This window comes from Galeopterus variegatus, unplaced genomic scaffold (genome assembly GCF_000696425.1).
Source record: "Galeopterus variegatus unplaced genomic scaffold, G_variegatus-3.0.2 Scaffold8927, whole genome shotgun sequence".
Taxonomy (NCBI): Eukaryota; Metazoa; Chordata; class Mammalia; order Dermoptera; family Cynocephalidae; genus Galeopterus; species Galeopterus variegatus.
The window spans coordinates 90,268-106,864 of record NW_007735038.1 but is presented as its reverse complement, the minus strand read 5'-3'; the positions used below and the strand labels follow the sequence as shown (position 1 = coordinate 106,864).

At 54.1% G+C, this 16,597-nt stretch overlaps 1 protein-coding gene across 1 annotated transcript; it reads right to left on the bottom strand.

The window, feature by feature from the left end:
• Positions 1–268: 268 nt before the first annotated feature.
• Positions 269–16,466, bottom strand: EPHB4 (EPH receptor B4). Its single transcript, XM_008593261.1, has 17 exons — positions 16,375–16,466; positions 13,285–13,355; positions 12,783–13,070; positions 11,646–12,042; positions 10,326–10,481; positions 9,740–10,072; positions 9,238–9,362; positions 8,393–8,558; positions 7,128–7,230; positions 6,851–6,915; positions 6,618–6,731; positions 6,264–6,511; positions 3,397–3,612; positions 2,969–3,118; positions 2,377–2,570; positions 2,062–2,217; positions 269–921 (listed from the first exon to the last, which is right to left on the bottom strand). Exons 1-17 carry the CDS (start codon positions 16,424–16,426, stop codon positions 792–794), a joined length of 2,964 nt encoding a protein of 987 aa, XP_008591483.1. The 5' UTR covers positions 16,427–16,466; the 3' UTR covers positions 269–791.
• Between the last annotated feature and the right edge of the window lie 131 nt (positions 16,467–16,597).

The following is a 16,597-nucleotide window of genomic DNA, read 5'->3' as shown; positions in this document are numbered from 1 at the left end:
CCCCCCCTCACCCCCCCCCCCCCCCCCCCCCCCCCCCCCCCCCGCCCCTCATGGACACAGCTTGGGGGTACTTGGGGGGCGGGGACATGTCAGGGATTCTGACGTGACCAAGGCACTGTTCTGGAAACAGATACAACGATGGGTCCCTGCTTCAACTTGGGCAAAGAAGGCGACAGCGAAACGGGTGCCCTCCAACACAAAGTTATGACAAGGACCGTAGAAAAACAAAACAAACAAGGGGAGGAAAAATAAGACCAAAAACAAAAAATAAAACTCAAAAACCTTCAATATGAAGGCAGCAGATGGGGGAGGGGCATTTACAAGGGAAAAATGATTGAGTTTGGTGGCTACAGCAGCAAGTTAGGACATCAAAGTCCAATGACTTTGTCACTGGGCCATGACACTCCTTCCTGCCTCCTGGGACAGCTCTCCACTCCCAAGCTCGCAGGCCAGTCACCCTCTCTTTGGTCTGCAGGAACATGCCCACAAAGGTGAGGGGAGCACTGGGGAGCTCTCTGGGGAGGCTGGGAGATTCTGGGCGCTTCCTTTCCCTTTGTCACACCCAGTCTTGAGGGAAAGGCGCCCTCCCCCTCGGTCTGGGGTTCCTCGCCTCGGGGAAGGGGAGAGATGTAATTTCTCCACTCCCATATGGCACAACCCCCAAATCCTGTTTCTCCAAATTGCCAACTCCCCACCCCCATGGTTTCAAAGTGCAATCCAGTGGGGCACAGGGATGGGGGCCTCTGAGTCCCCACCCGACTCTGCCCTCCGTGGCGGGTATTTCCAGCAGGTCAGTACTGTGGGGCTGGTCCTCCTGTCCCGCCCGGGGCTCCGGGCTTGGCCTGGGCCTTCATGTGCTGAACACTGGCCAAGATTTTCTTCTGGTGTCCCGCCAGAGTCACTCCAATTCGGAGCAGGTCCCTGCGGAAGAATAGAAACTCAGTGACGCCTGAGGTACTGGGTGGCTGCTCTCCTTGCTTAACGCCAGACCCCCGACCCGCCAATCAGGAAGGCCAGCGGGAGAGGGGAACTACGTCACTAGTTGCGGGGCAGGTTCCGGAGGAGTTAGAAGCCGGCAGCCATCCTTCTGCGCAGCTGTAGTAGGGGTGGGGCTAGATGTCTCGCGAGCTGGGGCCGAGGGGGTGTGGCCACGAGAGGCGGGAGGTGGGGGCTAAAAGACAGAGAAAGGAGAGAGAAAAGCAAAATGAGGTTGGGGGAAGGGGCTGCACAGATTGCTTTAGAGGGGAAAAGAGAAGTGAGAAGGAAAAGGCTAGAGAGAGAGAGGAAGAGCTGGGTGGAGAGGAAGGGGAAGCTTCTGCCGCCTGGATGCCTGGATGCCGAGAGATAAGGGGAAAGTAGAAGTGGGAACAGAGGAGGAACCTATGTCAAGGAGAGGCTGGGACAAGTCGGGAGGAGAGCGAACAGGCTCAGGAGGGCAGACTGGCTAGTGACTCTCCAGCTCCAGATTTCATTCCTTCTATTTCTGTTATTCAAACCTGGGGCGAGAGGAAAACCTGGAAGAGAAATGAGGGACAGGAAAGAGGGGTACCAGGGAGAGGCCAACCAGGGAAAAACGGTATTTGAGAGGTGCTGGAATTATTAAACCATTTAACATTAAAGCTGGAAAGGATCTCCAAAACCTAGTCCAATCTTCTCCTTTTATGGATGGAAAGCAGAACCAGAGTTGACACATTGTTAATGTGAGAGCCGGTCTGGAATGTAGATAGATGCACAAAGATAGATACAGATAGAGGTGGGAAGAGAGATGACCCAGGCTGTGATGTCGCCAGGAGGCGAGGTGGGCACAGCTGACACAGAACAGTCCCTGGGTCCTCAGCCCCAGCAGCTCTTACTGCTTTGGGGACTCTTCTGGGCATGGTATATAAAAACTTTCTCAGCAATGCTCCACTGAGAAGACAGAGTTGGCACCAAAAGTAGACCCCAAAAGCCCTTGCTGAACCTGGGGGTTGGACTCTGACCCCCGTGCTCACTGTTCCAGGAGACCCTCTGGCTGCTGTGCTGACCCTCCGGAGCTGCGCTCCAGCTCCTGCCACCACTTACTCAGCAGAGATCTGGCTGACCAGCTCGAAAGAGCCAAATCCAGCTGCTGCAAAACTTTCTTCGTATCTTCCCATCTTGATTGCTCGAAGCCACTCGCCCACAGAGCCAAAAGCTGAGTAGTGAGGCTGCCGCTGATCCAGGAGTGGGTGCGAGGCCCTGGGGGGCAAGGATGGGGAGGAATGCTAAGTACCAGGCCTGAGTCAGGGTGGGGGAGCTAAGCCCAGCCTTGGAGAGGCAGGCAGAGACCTTCCCACGTACCACCAAAGGGATGGGTACTTCTGGGCGGGGAGGGGGCCCATTCTCTGTAGTCCTCACCCGCTGTTCTCCCTGGCCACGATTTTCAAACTGGCAGGGTTCCGGATCATCTTGTCGAGGGCACTGACCACCTGGGGGAAGCGGGGCCGGGCATTCCGGTCCTTCTGCCAGCAGTCCAGCATGAGCTGGTGGAGGGAGGTGGGGCAGTCTGGGGGTGGGGGTAGTCGATAGTCCTGTTCGATGGCATTGATCACCTGGAATGATGAGAAGCACTGTGAGGGCATCCGGGGAGAATGAGGATGCCAAAGGACCCCAAGGAAATGTTGACTTCTCAGATGCTGGGACAGGAGCCTCAGTCTCCCAGAATCACAGATCTGGGTGGGAATCCTCCTGGCTGAGGCCAAGGCTTGCTGTGGCTTGACGCCCCAGCAGCTCCTGGGCTATGATCTAGACATGTAACCTCCAACTCTGCCCTCTATCTCTGTGTCCTTCCATGACCCAAATATGCAGTGTTAAACTCTTTGATGCAAAGATCAAGTCTTCTTTTTGCCTGCCCACCATCTAAAGGACCCAGCAGTGTTGACTCTGGGAACCCCATATCCCACTTGAGAGAACATTCCGGGAAAGCTTGGTATGGCCACAGGCCACTTACGTCCTGATTACTCATGTCCCAGTATGGCCGTTCTCCGAATGACATCACCTCCCACATCACAATCCCATAACTCCAGGCATCACTGGCAGATGTGAACTTCCGGAAGGCAATGGCCTCAGGGGCTGTCCATCGGATAGGAATCTTTCCTCCCTGCGGAATGGGGGAAAGGTAAGCTGAAGGACTCACTGGACCAGGCACGCTGCCCTCCCCCTTTGCTTTTTTCCCCTAGCTCAGCCCTCCTTTCTTTCTTGGACCCAAGTCCCCAACTCCCAACTCTGTTCTTTTCCTAGAAACTGGAAGTCAGGTTCCCTAAGCTGACTGCCCACTCCATAGCCTGCTCCTGTATCCTCCCCCTGGACCAGAGCTGCCAATTCCCCAGCCTCCCACCTGGTCCTGACACTAGCTCATCCTCTGGCCCCCAGTCTTACCAGAGAGCTTGTGTAGGTGGGATCAGAAGAGTTCTCCTCCAGGAATCGGGAAAGGCCAAAGTCAGAGACCTTGCAGACTAGGTTGCTGTTGACCAGGATGTTGCGGGCAGCCAGGTCTCGGTGGACATAGCTCATCTCAGCAAGGTACCGCATGCCCGAGGCGATGCCCCGCAACATGCCCACCAGCTGGATGACAGTGAACTGTCCATCATTCAGCTACAGAGTGGACAAGGTAGAAGGGCTTGGTTAGGACAGCCTACCCACAGTTCCCCCTCCCTTCCACTTCCTAAACCATGTCTGTCACTTCCAGACCCATCTCACAACTCACCTGCAGGGCAGGCCCACCAAATTCCCCAGGTGAGCCCACCCTCCTTTCTCTTACCCTGAGCTCTCTCAGCCTTACTATAGTGTTATAACACAATGCTTACAGTTATAGATACGTAGTCAATCTCCCTCGATTAGATTATAAGAAAATGATTTAAAATTTTTTCTTCCACTTTACCTAATACAGTACTTTACATCCAGTAAATACCCAACAAATGCTTTTTATCTAATGTGCTTCTTATATATATATATATATATATTTTTTTAAAGATGACCGGTAAGGGGATCTTAACCCTTGGCTTGGTGTTGTCAGCACCACGCTCAGCCAGTGAGCGAACCGGCCATCCCTATAAGCACCACGCTCAGCCAGTGAGCGAACCGGCCATCCCTATAAGCACCACGCTCAGCCAGTGAGCGAACCGGCCATCCCTATAAGCACCACGCTCAGCCAGTGAGCGAACCGGCCATCCCTATATGGGATCCAAACCCATGGCCTTGGTGTTATCAGCACCACAATTTCCCATGTGAGCCACAGGCTGGCCCTTGTGCTTCTTATATTTGACAGCCACGGAGTTCTTCTATCAGTTAGGAGTATGCTCTGAGCTACCTGTGTACAGGGGGGATCCATCCATAATGTCACTCAGCCCCCCTAGACCAACTGTGCTTTGTTTTGCAAGAGAACAGAGAGGAACTGGGGCCACAGTGCCAAAACCAAGGTCTAAAGCTCAAGCTGACCTTTATAGTTTGCTCTCACCAGGTAAACCAACCAGTTATGGACAGTTAACTAATCCCATCTTCTGGGTGCAGCTAGGATGCAGGGGACCCTCTGCAGCTCTGCAGGACCCGGGACATAGAGTCCAAACACTGCATTTTTTTTTTTTTTGTAGCTGACCAGTACGGGGATCCAAATTATTCCATGATCAAACCAACTGAGCTAACCAACCAGCCCTCCCAAAACTGAATTCTGATTCCATCCTCTAACCTGTTCCTCCCATCTCAGTTTGTGGAAACACCACTTGGCAGGTGATCAGGGTGTAGATGTCAGTCTCCTGTAATTCCTTCTCTCCCTCGCCTGCCACTTACAACCCACCAGCAAGTTCTGCTGGCCCTGCTTCCAAAATATGTCCCAAATCCAACCATTTCTCCCCACCCCAAGGCCTGAATGACTGCAACAACCTCTTCATTAGCTCCCAGATTCCATTCCTGCTCCCTGACACCCAAACACAGGGATCTCCTGAAATCATTTCACTCTCCTGCTTAAATCCCTCCACAGGCTTCCCCTCGCACCCCCACCTCATGATCCACCATTGCTCCTTTGCTCACCAGGTTCAACTGCATTGGCCTTTCTGTTTCCTAAACATGCAGAGTTCCAGCTCACTCTGGGCCTCCAATCTCTGCCCCAAACACACTTACCCCAGCTTCTCATGACTAGGTCTTTCTCATCTATCTCATCTAAATGTCATTTTTTCTCCCATCTACTCCCTCCCCACCCTGCAATGGGACCTCTGTACGGTGCCAACACAACAACACAGACTTCTGTGTCCACAGGGGAGGAGTCAGGTTGTCCTTGCACTATTCTGGGGTCTGTCTCAGCATCACTCATGGTGGGAGCCAGATAGCACGTGTCTCCTGGTATGAAGTACAGGCACCCACTGATGTAGTAGAGCCACATTTAATTTCAAACCAATGAAAACGTCAAACAGCTGCTCTTACAGGAACTACAGAGAAACAAGCTAAATGTCCCAACAAGGAAAAATGCCCTAATTCCAGAAGGCAGAAATTTTGGGGGAAAAGCCCTGCTCTTCAGCAGGTCAGCATCATGACAAGGAACTGTTTAGGATTTAGAGAGGCTCAAAAAAATAATAAGCAGATGCAATGCCTGGTCCCGAACTGGATCCTGGTTTGAATAAACCAGCAGTAAAGGACATTTTGGGAATAACTGGGTATTGATGATACTAAGGTATCATTGTAATTCTATTAAATGCAATGCTATTTTGCTATGCACAATAACATTTTGATTTTTTTAAAAAAGATGCTTTGTAAAGTTAAATAATGAAATTCACTAAAGCCCTTTACATTGACAAAAATAAGCTCTTCCCACCTCATCTCCAGCCACTTTTCCAGGATTCTGTTTGATTTTTTTCACATCTGAAATGATCTGCTTATTTTTTTAAAAAGGGCATTTGTTTATGTGTTCATTCTCAGTCTCCCTCATTAGACTCTCTGCTCCCCAACAGCAGAAATCCCATCTGCTGTGTTCATGGCTTTGTTCCCAGGGCCTGGGACAGTGGCTGGTGTGCAGGAGGCGCTCAGTAAATATTTGTCAAAAGAAGGAACGACAACCCGTCAGCTGTGTGGGTCAGCGGGCCCCACACGAACCCGACCTTGCCTGAATGAAAATGAAGGGCAAAGGAGCAGAGCACAGCCAGAGGGGGTGATGATGTGAGACCCGCTGTCTGTCCTGGGTTCTCAGGCCACCTGGCTCTGTTTTTTGGCTGCTCTGGACAGCAGGGTGGACGTGGGAGACGGGGGCAGGGGCTCACCCGCAGGAAGGAGTCCAGGGCGCCGTTCTCCATGAACTCCGTGAGGATCATGACCGGCACACTGTTGGTGACCACACCCTCAAGGCGGATGATGTTGGGGTGCTCGAACTGGCCCATGATGGAGGCCTCGCTCAGGAACTCGCGCCGCTGCCGCTCTGTGTAGCCACCCTTCAGGGTCTTGATGGCCACGCAGCTTTCCTTCTTCCCAGGGGCCTTGAGTCGCCCCCGGCACACCTCGCCGAACTCACCTGCAGCAAGGAGGCCGAGGGTCAGCTTTCCTCTAGCCCTGGTGCGGCCCTGCCACCCGCCCTGCCCCCATCGCATCCCTAGGTGCTCAAGCATCTTTCTTCTTACCTGCGCCAATCACTTCTTCAATCTTGACATAGGAGACATCGATCTCTTTGGCAAATTCCCTCACAGCCTCATTAGGGTCTTCATAAGTGAAGGGGTCAATGTAGACCTTAGTACCTGAAGAATTAAGCAGGGCCGTTAGCCAAGGAGTAACTTCCACTAGCCTCGGAGGCCCCGATTCTTGACTCACAATTCTTGCCCCCAGCCCCCGTGTCCTACAGGACAGGGCAACCCACCATGCCCGATGAGATACTGTCCATGTTTGTCCGAGTATTCCACTTCTCTCCCATTGCTCTGCTTCCTGTAGCCAATGAGAAAGAAGTAAAAGGTAAACTGAGTTGCACATCTCTAGGTCTCCATAGAGGAACATAGGGAAGGGAGGAGTGGGGATTGGAGAAGATTCCAAGGGAAGACAGGCTGGCGCAGTACCCAGAAAGGCTTGCCCTGCAGCACGCAGGCAGGTGGCTATCTGTACAGGGCTTCCAGGGGCCTCCAGGTGCTCAGAGCCCTTACCTGAGGCAGAGAACAGCAATGACAATGACCACCAGGACCAGCACCACGCCCACAACCGCTGTGCCTGCAATCAGCGCCAGCTGCTCCCGCCAGCTCTCACTCTCTGGAGGAGGAAAGGCTGCAGATCAGGGGAACCCGACGGCCCCTGCAGGCCCTAGCCCCAGCCTCTTGCCATGAGCTGTGGTCTCTCGAGAACAGACCCCCCAGCACAGTGTGACAGGTGGGGGAGACGACACAGGCAAGGCTTCGCGGGAGCAAACCGGGTTTCAAACTGCTCTCCATGGGCCCATGGGCTCCTCTGAAGTCCCTCAGGGCATGGGAGGAAGTTTCCCAACCTTGTTACCACCAAAGAGGTTGTGATTTGTTTTATTATAAATACCGGCGTCTGCAAAAAGTCTTATTTAATTGAAAGGTTCCAAAAGCCCAAAATTAAAAGATTAATAGCCAAAATGTGGAAACAATCCAAATGTCCATCAACAAATGAATGAATAAACAAAATGTACCCTACCCATACAATGGACTGCTATTCAGCCACAAAAAGGAATGAAGTCCTGACACATGCTACAACATGGATACACCTTGAAAATGTTATGCTAAGCGAAAGAAGCCAGTCACAAAAGACCACACACTGTATGGTACCATTTATTTCATTTTACCTTATTTTTATTTTGTGTATGGTACCATTCATATGAAATATCCAGAATAGGCAAATCCACCAGAACAGAAAGTAGATTAGTGTTTCCAAGGGCTGGGGGACAGTACGAGGATTGGGGGTGATGGCTAAGAAATACAGGGTCTCTTCCTGAAGTGCTGAAAATGTTCTAAAATTAATTGTGGTCATGGTTGTAAACTCTATGAATATATTAAAATCTACTGAATTGTACACTTTCAATGGGTGAATTGTATGGCATGGGCATTAAGCTGTTAAGAAACAATGCATGGTTTAGAAAACCTTATTATCACCCACAAGTGCAGTGTATTAGAACTAACGTGTTACCTCATTTAATCCTCAAAGCCCTTAAGAGTGGCTTCAGGATCTTCTCATGTCATTGGATATGAGACTTGGGGCTCAGAGGTCAAGTTGCTGCTAAAGGTCACACAGCTGGTGAGCTGCCAGGCCGGACTTCACACCCAGCTGCTTGTTGGTTTTGGATTCTACATCCTATGCTCTCCTCACTAGGCCATGCCACAGGAGCATGAGGACTTAACTCTGGAGGTCCTTAGAGGGGCAGTGATCCTGCCCTCGCGCTGTCCCGCAGGCTCACCATCCAGCTGGGTCTGGCTGTGGTGCTCCTGGCCGAAGGGCCCGTAGCCGGCCTCCGAGCGTGCCCGCACCTGGACCAGGTAGCTGGCTCCCCGCTTCAGTCCCCGCAGCTCTGCCCGGTTTTCTGATGTCTTTAGGAACCGTACGCTGCTGGGGCCCTCCGTGCCCTGTCCAGAAGGAGGAGGGGGCTGACCTTAAGCCAGGGCCCCCACGTTCTGCTGCTCCTCCTGCCCTCCCCCCGGCCCTGTGCCCCACCACTAGCATCTTGGTCCTGCTGTGTGGAAGTTGAGGACTTTGAGCTCAGTTATGTATGCACTGTGCCTGTGCCATGTGTTTTGCATCTGTTTTATCAATTAATCCTCGCAGGGCTGGCCAGTTAGCTCACTTGGTTAGAGTGCAGTACTGATAAAACCAAGGTCAAGGGTTCAGGTCCCGTTGTACAGTCCAGCCACCAAAAAAAAAAAAAAAAAAAAAAAATCACATGGAAAAACAAGGGTCTGTGAATAGCAAAAATTATAAACAAAAGCAGAGGGAGATTCACCCTAAGGTATATGAAGACATTCCAAAACACTATCATAGTGAAACGAAACAAAATGAAATAACCAAAAAAAAAAAAAAAAAAAAATCCTTACAGCAATCTTGCATGGTTGGTAATGTTATCATAACTATTTTACAGATGAGAATTCCGAGGCACAGAGAGGCTAAGGAGCTGGCCCAAGTTTGCACAGCTACTACATGGCAGAGCTGTAATTCAAATGTCTGCCAGATGCCTGCAATTCAGGTGTCTGGGCACCAAGTGCACGGCCATTGCCCATGCCCACGTCCAGAGCCAGAGCTCAGTCTCACCTTCTCGTGGTACTTGACTTCATAGTCCAGCACAGCCCCACTGGGTGCCTGGGGAACAGCCCATGCCAGGCTCAAGCTGCTGGGTGATGACCGCGTCACCCGGATGTCGGACACTGCGGGGGGCACTGTGAGAGACAGAGACACATGAGTCCTTCTGCGTGGCAGGTCTATCCCTTGTCTTTTCCAACTCTTCCTCTGCTGGCTACACTTGTCTTGGTCCTCCAGCTGTTTCAAGAATTCTTCTGACTCTCTCTGTCTCTGCCCCCAGCCCTCCTGGGAGAATGCCCCATCCATAACTCTCTAGGCTGCCTTTATGTCTTCTTTACTCTCCCTCTGCCTCTTGCCCTGCCAATCTTGACCCTCCATACTTCGTGGGGACCCCACTCCCCAGCCCCCTGCCTCTTCCTCTTCAGGCCCTCAGCCCATCCACACCCCTCGCTGGCCTTTCCCACTGACATCTCTCCCATCTGACCACGGGCTGTCCCCAGCCCCCCAGTCTCACCCTCGCGGTCAGTGGTGACATTGACAGGCTCAAAAGGAACAGGTCCCGTGGCTAAGGAGGACACCCCGTTCAAGGCGATGACCTCAAAGGTATAGGTGAAGTCAGGACGCAGCCCTCGAATTGCCACCCAGGGCTCCACCAGGTCTCGCGGACCGGGATCGAAGGTCAGGTCTCCCCCACAGGGTGTGCAGGAGCCCCCTGGGCGGCACTCTCGGCAGCGGAGTGCATAGGTGAGGTCCTCTCGACCACCAGACTCGAGGGGGGCGCTCCATTCCAGGCGCAGGGAGGAGCCATTCAGGTAGGGAACCACACTTCGTGGAGCTGAGGGAGGGGCTGTGGGAGACCAGGGAGTTAGGCAGAGGCCAACCTGATCAGCTGGCCAGGGAGGGGGTGGCAGGAGGGACAGGCAGTCATGCTGACCTCTTGCCTTGGAAATGGTGTGTTTCACCTTTTCCTCTGGGCTGGGGACCACCACGCCAGGGTCAAAAGGAGAAAGCCCAGGGAGGATGCAGGCTGCGGTGGGGGGTCCACCCCAAGGGTCTGCACTCCCTCCCTAATGAACAACACTTGGTCGCTGGTCACTTACTGGTGCAGGGTGCACCCCGGGGGTCGGTGCGGGCCCGGAAGTACCCGATGCGGCACTGGCAGACAGATGATCCGATGGTGTTAGTAAGGCTGTTGGCTGGGCAAGGCTGGCAGGATCCCTCCCCTGACAGGGGCTTGAAGGTGCCCTGGACGCAGGCTGAAAAATAGAAAGCATTCATCAAAAACATGCACCAAAAACATTCAGATGCTTGTTAGGTTGCATGAAGTACTAAGGCAAGAGAACAGAAGAGGGATCTCAGAAACCTCACTTCTAAGAGAAAGGAAACCCTCCAGAGCAGGAGTCTTAATCTTTTTTGATCCTGACCTTGGTCATCTGGCGAAGCCCACACACCCCTGCTCAGAATAATGATTTTAAGTGCACATCACAAAATATATGGGATTACAAAGGAAACCAACTAAGCTAAAATACAATCATCAAAACAGTAAAGAAATGGGCCAGCCCCGTGGCTCACTCGGGAGAGTGTAGTGCTGGTTCTGATCCTATATACCAAGGCCGCAGGTTCGGATCCTGTATAGGGATGGCTGGTATGCTCACTGGCTGAGCGTAGCACAGACAACACCGTGCCAAGGGTTGGGACCCCCTTACCAGTCAGAAAACGAACAAAAAAAAACAGTAAAAAAATAAGCTCACGATATAGCAACATCCACTTTTCTTATTAATAAGATATTGTGGCAGGTCTTATAACTTACATAATATTGGAATTGAGTTCAGCAAAAACAGTATTTCGACATTCTCGTGGCACCTAGAATGGGCTGTAAATACCCACAATTTGTATAGTGCTCAAATTTCAGGCCCTGCTACGAACGCTGGGCTGTTGTGGACATTCCATGTGGGATAAGTGGCCAATTTCAGGCGGAACTTTGTGAAAATAAAGTCATTTTTCGTCTCCACCAAAGTTCATAGCTCCCCTACACTCTATCTACAAAACCCAGGTTAAGAAGTCCTGCTCTAGAAAAAGAGCAAAGTGAGAACTCAACATCAGTAAATTAGAACCCACAATGAACAAGTATGGAGACTATGATGCCTTTGTCCCATGCCCAACAAGGCATCCCCTCTCCCAGGACAGTCCTGCATCCCAGACCAGCTCTCATGTCCAGAAAAAAGAGGAGGTGGATAGGCCTGGGGGAAGAGTCTGGAAGTGAGGAAGAACTCAGAACTCTGCTGGGCACTCTGAGAACAGGCCCTCCGGCAACTGAGTGCTCAGAAGAGTGAAGAATGTCCAAAAGTGGGTCCAAGAGTGGCGTGCAGGACCCTTCCTTATGGATGGGCTGGCCTCGCGGGGGAAGCTCCAGCCCTCACCTCGGCACTTGGTGCTCCCCTCAACGGCCTCAAACCCCGGAGCACAGCTGCAGCCCGTGACTGGTTGCTCAGCCCACTGGCCATCTTCCCGGCAGTAGAGGCTGGGGCTGGGGCCAGGGGCGGGGACAGCATCGGCCACACAGCTCCCTGCTACCGGCACCACAAGCTCTCGAGGCACAGTCTCTGGGAAGTGGGTCAGGTTCACAGTCAGCTGAGCGCATTTCTTGTAGAAGAGGTGCAGGGACAGCAGGGCCATGCAGGCACCCTGGTCCTGGAAGGCCAGGTAGAAACCGGCCTTGCTGAGTGGACCCAGACGCAGTGTCTTGACGTTCACCTTCCCAGTGGCCTCGGCCCCAGGACGCTTCCGGGTCAGATGCTCAGCAGCCACTGTGTCCACCTGCCAGGTCAGGGAAGACTTATTACCACTGTCCCAACTCCCCTAAGGATGTGGTGGACTGTTTTCTCCTCAGCTTCCCCTCTCCCTGACCTCCTCAGTTCCTGTTGCAGAACCTTTTCTCCACCCTTCCCAGTGCTCACTTTCCTGCAGGCCAACACTGTCCATTAATCCTTGCTGAGCTTCTACAACGTGTCCATCCTCTGTCCTGCACCACTTCCCCGTTCATTCACTCATTCAACAAACATTCATGGACACCATGCCAGGCCCTGACCTCAGAGCCAAGGAGACAGAAATGAATGAATCACAGCGAAGTTACAACAGGCATGTGAACAGAGTGGTGTGGGACTTACGGCGGGGAGTATCAGTCAAGACAGCACAGGTGAGACCTTGGAGCTAGAGCTTAGAGGACAAGTAGAAGCTGGGTGGAAGAGGCAGAGAATAGGCATCCGAGGCCAGGCAGGAGCTGCTGCAAAGGCTCAGGGCAGTGAAAGGGCCAGGTGTCATCACAGAATGGGAGAAGTGTGGTGTGGCTGAGTGACCAGAGAAGCGGCCTGAGCCCACCTGGATTCTGCTGCCCCACCCAGAAGACCACCTTCTTCCCTCCCCAGATGTAAACCTCCTGCTTCCACCCCAGCACACCTCCCAAAGGCCTTGAACCCTCAGCCGTTGCCCTCTAGGCCATGCCTGTCAGCTGGGCCCCCACCTTGGCCGTGGTTGATCCCCCCAGGGCGCCTGGGTACCTTGATGTAGGGGTTCTCCATCCAGGCTGGCGTGAGGGCCGTGGCCATGTCAGCATCGCTCTCGTAGTAGAAGACGGTGAAGGTCTCCTTGCAGGAGCGCCCAGCCCGCGGCAGGGACAGGCACTCGAGCATGGTGAAGCGCAGCGTGGCGTACACATGGACGGCGTCCCGCCGGGGGACCCAGCCGGTACGCAGCCACTGTACCAGGCCCGGGGCCCGCTGCACGTTGCACACCTCATACGTTCGCACGCTGTGCTGCTCCTCGTCCAAGCCGCTCACCTCCTCCCACTGCAGGGAGAAGGGGGTCAGCTGGGGGCTGCCAGGGAGGGGGCTGTCTGGGGTGTTTTCTCTAAAGTGAGGAGGGACCGAGGAAGGAGTCACTAGTATGGGGAGGGGCTCAGAGGAACATCCGCTCAGGCTGCTGCCTTCTGGGGGGTGGCATGAGAGCCCCCCCTGCCCTCAGTTTCTCTCTGGAGTCCCAGCCCCTGGGTCCAGCTCTTACCTGTCCTTCCACCTGAGGGAACGTCACCCACTTCAGATCGGCAGTTTCCAATTTTGTGTTCAGAAGGGTCTCTAAGACAAAGAGAGACAAAGTCAGTCCCTGGTGGGGGGACCAGGAAGATCACATCCCCAGGAACTGAGACAGGTGGATCCTCTTAGCTCCAAGCTAGAGAAGTCAGGAGGCAGGAGAGGAGGAGGGGGCAAGCCCTGTCCTCTACACCCCCTCTGATTTGTTGCCTCTTTTTCTGAGGCCCCAGGAACTGAGACAGGTGGATCCTCTTAGCTCCAAGCTAGAGAAGTCAGGAGGCAGGAGTGGAGGAGGGGGCAAGCCCTGTCCTCTACACCCCCTCTGATTTGTTGCCTCTTTTTCTGAGTGCCATCCCCACCCCTGACAACTGGCAGGCACCCGCTGCCCCACAGGACTCTCCCAGAATGGCTGTGCCCTAGAGGAGGGAGGAAGACAGAAATGCTGGAAGGGGAGAAGGGTCAACAGCTCAGAAAGGGTTAAAACAAGAGCCCTGCCCTGGTCCTGACCCTGATCCCACATGGGCAAAAGGCTGCTGGCATGGGAACACACCTCCGCATGGGGCCTGTCCCAGACTCCACATACAGTTCCTTCCTCAAAGTCCCAAAGTGGGCCTCCCCACCCCCCAACTCTTCTTCCAAGTCCTCACCCTCCTTTCAGACAGAACACCCCAGTCCTTCCCTCCTTTAAGGTGATGTTCTGTGCCTCAGGCACAGCCCTGACCCCCCTCTCCCACAACTCCCCTCCCCACCAGTTCGCTGCCTTCAGAGGAGGAAGTGCTGGAGGCCAGGACGCTTGGGTTCCTGCCCTGGCCCCTGCAGAGGCCTCACATCTGGATTTGGTTACGGGAAGGAAAAGAGGAGGTGATTTTAGGTGTGTGCCTGTGTGTATGGAGGGGGGACACACCTGGCTCAGCTCCGGCATCATGAGGGGAGGGACAGGGTGCTGGCGGAAGGCGGGGATTAGAAGAAACTACACAGCTCCTGGCAGTGGAGGGTGGAGGGAGGGTAGGGGAATCCCCTCGGAGGCCAGGGCAATGTGGGGGGCAGGAGGCCCAGGCAGGAGGGAGAGGGGGCTCCCAGGGAAGCCAGCAGAACACCTGGGAACAGAATCCCCCTCCCCTGTGGGGGCTGCAGGAGAGAAGGGAAGGCGGGAGTGGGGGGGTGAGTGGGGCGGGGCAGGGGTCAGGCGGGAATTCAGCCAGGCTGAGCTGAGGCCCAGGGCCCCCATGGGTGGTGGGAGACAGACCAGCACCTTGGGGACAGGATGCCAGGGTTCTGGGAAGCGGGTGGATAGAGGCTGCTGTCTCCACCCTCCATTGTTCCAGCCTGGATAGTGTTTTCCTGTCTCCAATTTACACACTGTCTCTGCTTCAGGGCTGTCCTCCGTGCTCCCAGTGCTGGCTCACTTTTTCCCAGCCTATCTCAGACTTGCCTGCATCGCCCCTCTTTGATCTGCTTCTCACCTCTCTCTTCAGCTCTCTGTCCACCTCCATTTCTCTTTCTTTTTTTTAAGAAGGTGACCGGTAAGGGGATCTTAACCCTTGACTTGGTGTTGTCAGCACCACGCTCTCCTAAGTGAGCCAACCGGCCATCCCTATATAGGGATCCGAACCTGCAGCCTTGGTGTTATCAGCACCACACTCTCCCAAGTGAGCCACGGGCAGTCCAGCCTCCGTTTCTCTGACTGTCACTATCTTTTCTTTGTTTTCTGTCTCCCACCTCCCACCTTCCTTGGGGCACATGGGCTTGGATAAATTACCATTTCTAAGCCTCAGTCTCCTCATCCGTAAAATGGGGGCAATAATATCTAACACCCCCAGTGCTGCTGGTTAAAAACCATACTTGTAAAGCTCTCAGCACAGTTTTCCCGTAAGGAAGCACAGGTAACAGGCATTAGAATAAGCTTCCTCTTTGCTTCTCTTTCTCTCTCACCACACTTGGTCCTAGTGGGTTTTCTGCCCCTGTGGCCTTCCTCTTCCCCTTGCCCACAGCTCTTCACCCCTTCTTTCTCTCAGCTGGGCAAGCCTCCCCTCTCTCTCCCCCCACACCCAGCCTTTGATCCCCAGCCCAGAGCAGTACTGCCCAGCCTTGGGGAGAGGGGTTTTCCAACTGCCTTGATTCCTCCCCTTCAGCAGCCCCCCATGGCCTACTCCCCAGAGACCTCTTTGATTCCAAGAAGTGAAAGGGGGTGGGGGGAAGGAGACAGCTCATTGAGAGGAGATTAGGGACATAGGAGGGTTTACAGGGCTCTTGGCTCCCCTTCTAGGGGAGAAGGAAGGGAAAGAGATTCATGGATGAAGAAACATTTGGAGGGGAATATAGAAAAAAATAGAAATTTGGAGAGACTAGGAGGTGTTAGTTAGGCTGAGTTAGGGCAGCGGGGGGCCATGTAGGTCAGTTTCTACTGGCTCATAGGACTGGAGAAAAGCCTAGGACTCAGGCAGGGCTGGGGTCTTGATGGCATTTAAAGGGGTGGGGAGCAGTCCGGGGAAACCAGGGAGGGGGCTGCTCTGCAGCAAGGGCAGTGGCTTGGAGAGCGATTTGGGGGTGTGGAGTGTGAATGCAGAAGGTGGCTTTCCTGACAGAGGAGTGAGGAATTGTAGGATCAAGGTGTGAATGCTAAGGAATTGGCCGCGGGGGTCGTTTTATGGCCTAGCACAAAGTTCTGCCTTGTCTGCCGTCTGCAGTGGTTCCTCCAGAAACGTTTCCTCATGTTTGGCGAGAGGTGGAGATTGGGACAGAAACTTTGAAGATAGTTTTCGAGTTTGGGGTAGGGAGGAAAGGAAAGGCTGCCAAGAGCTTTTGGAGTCAGGAGGGAGAGTTTGGGGAGCCGGGGTAGGGGAATGTCCGGGGTCGCAGCTCGATTCCATCTCTTTCCCAAACAAAAGAAAACTCCACTCCCCGCCGGGCCGCCTCCTCCCCGCCCCCCTGCCGTGCGAGCACTATTGGTCCGAAGTGTCTGGGGTTGGGGTGCCCGGGAAGGGGCAGAGAGAGGCGGGCCCCTCCACTCCGAGGCCCAACTTTGAGGGCCCCAGGTGTGACGGGTGACCCCAAGGAAACTCACCTTCTAAAGCGGCGGCGAGCGAAACCCAGCAGAGCAGCGCCCGGAGCTCCATGGCGCCGCTTCACTCCGGTTGGATCCGATTCGAGTTTGGGGGGCCCTAGCCCCCCCAGTTCTGACCCCCCCCCGGGCGGGTAGACGCCGACTCCCCTCGTGGGACCCTCGGTCGGTGCCCTCAGCGCAGGCCCATGCGGGGGCACCGGGCACCGGCGGCGGCGCCCAGGTG

Excerpts from the sequence above, each read along its gene's own strand:
- EPHB4 (XM_008593261.1), bottom strand. The coding sequence starts at position 16,426 with ATGGAGCTCCGGGCGCTGCTCTGCTGGGTTTCGCTCGCCGCCGCTTTA. Across the intron at positions 13,356-16,374 it reads GCTCGCCGCCGCTTTAGAAG|AGACCCTTCTGAACACAAAA; the intron begins GTGAGTTTCCTT and ends TCTTTGTCTTAG. Across the intron at positions 922-2,061 it reads GTCAGCCAGATCTCTGCTGA|GGACCTGCTCCGAATTGGAG; the intron begins GTAAGTGGTGGC and ends ATTCTTCCGCAG.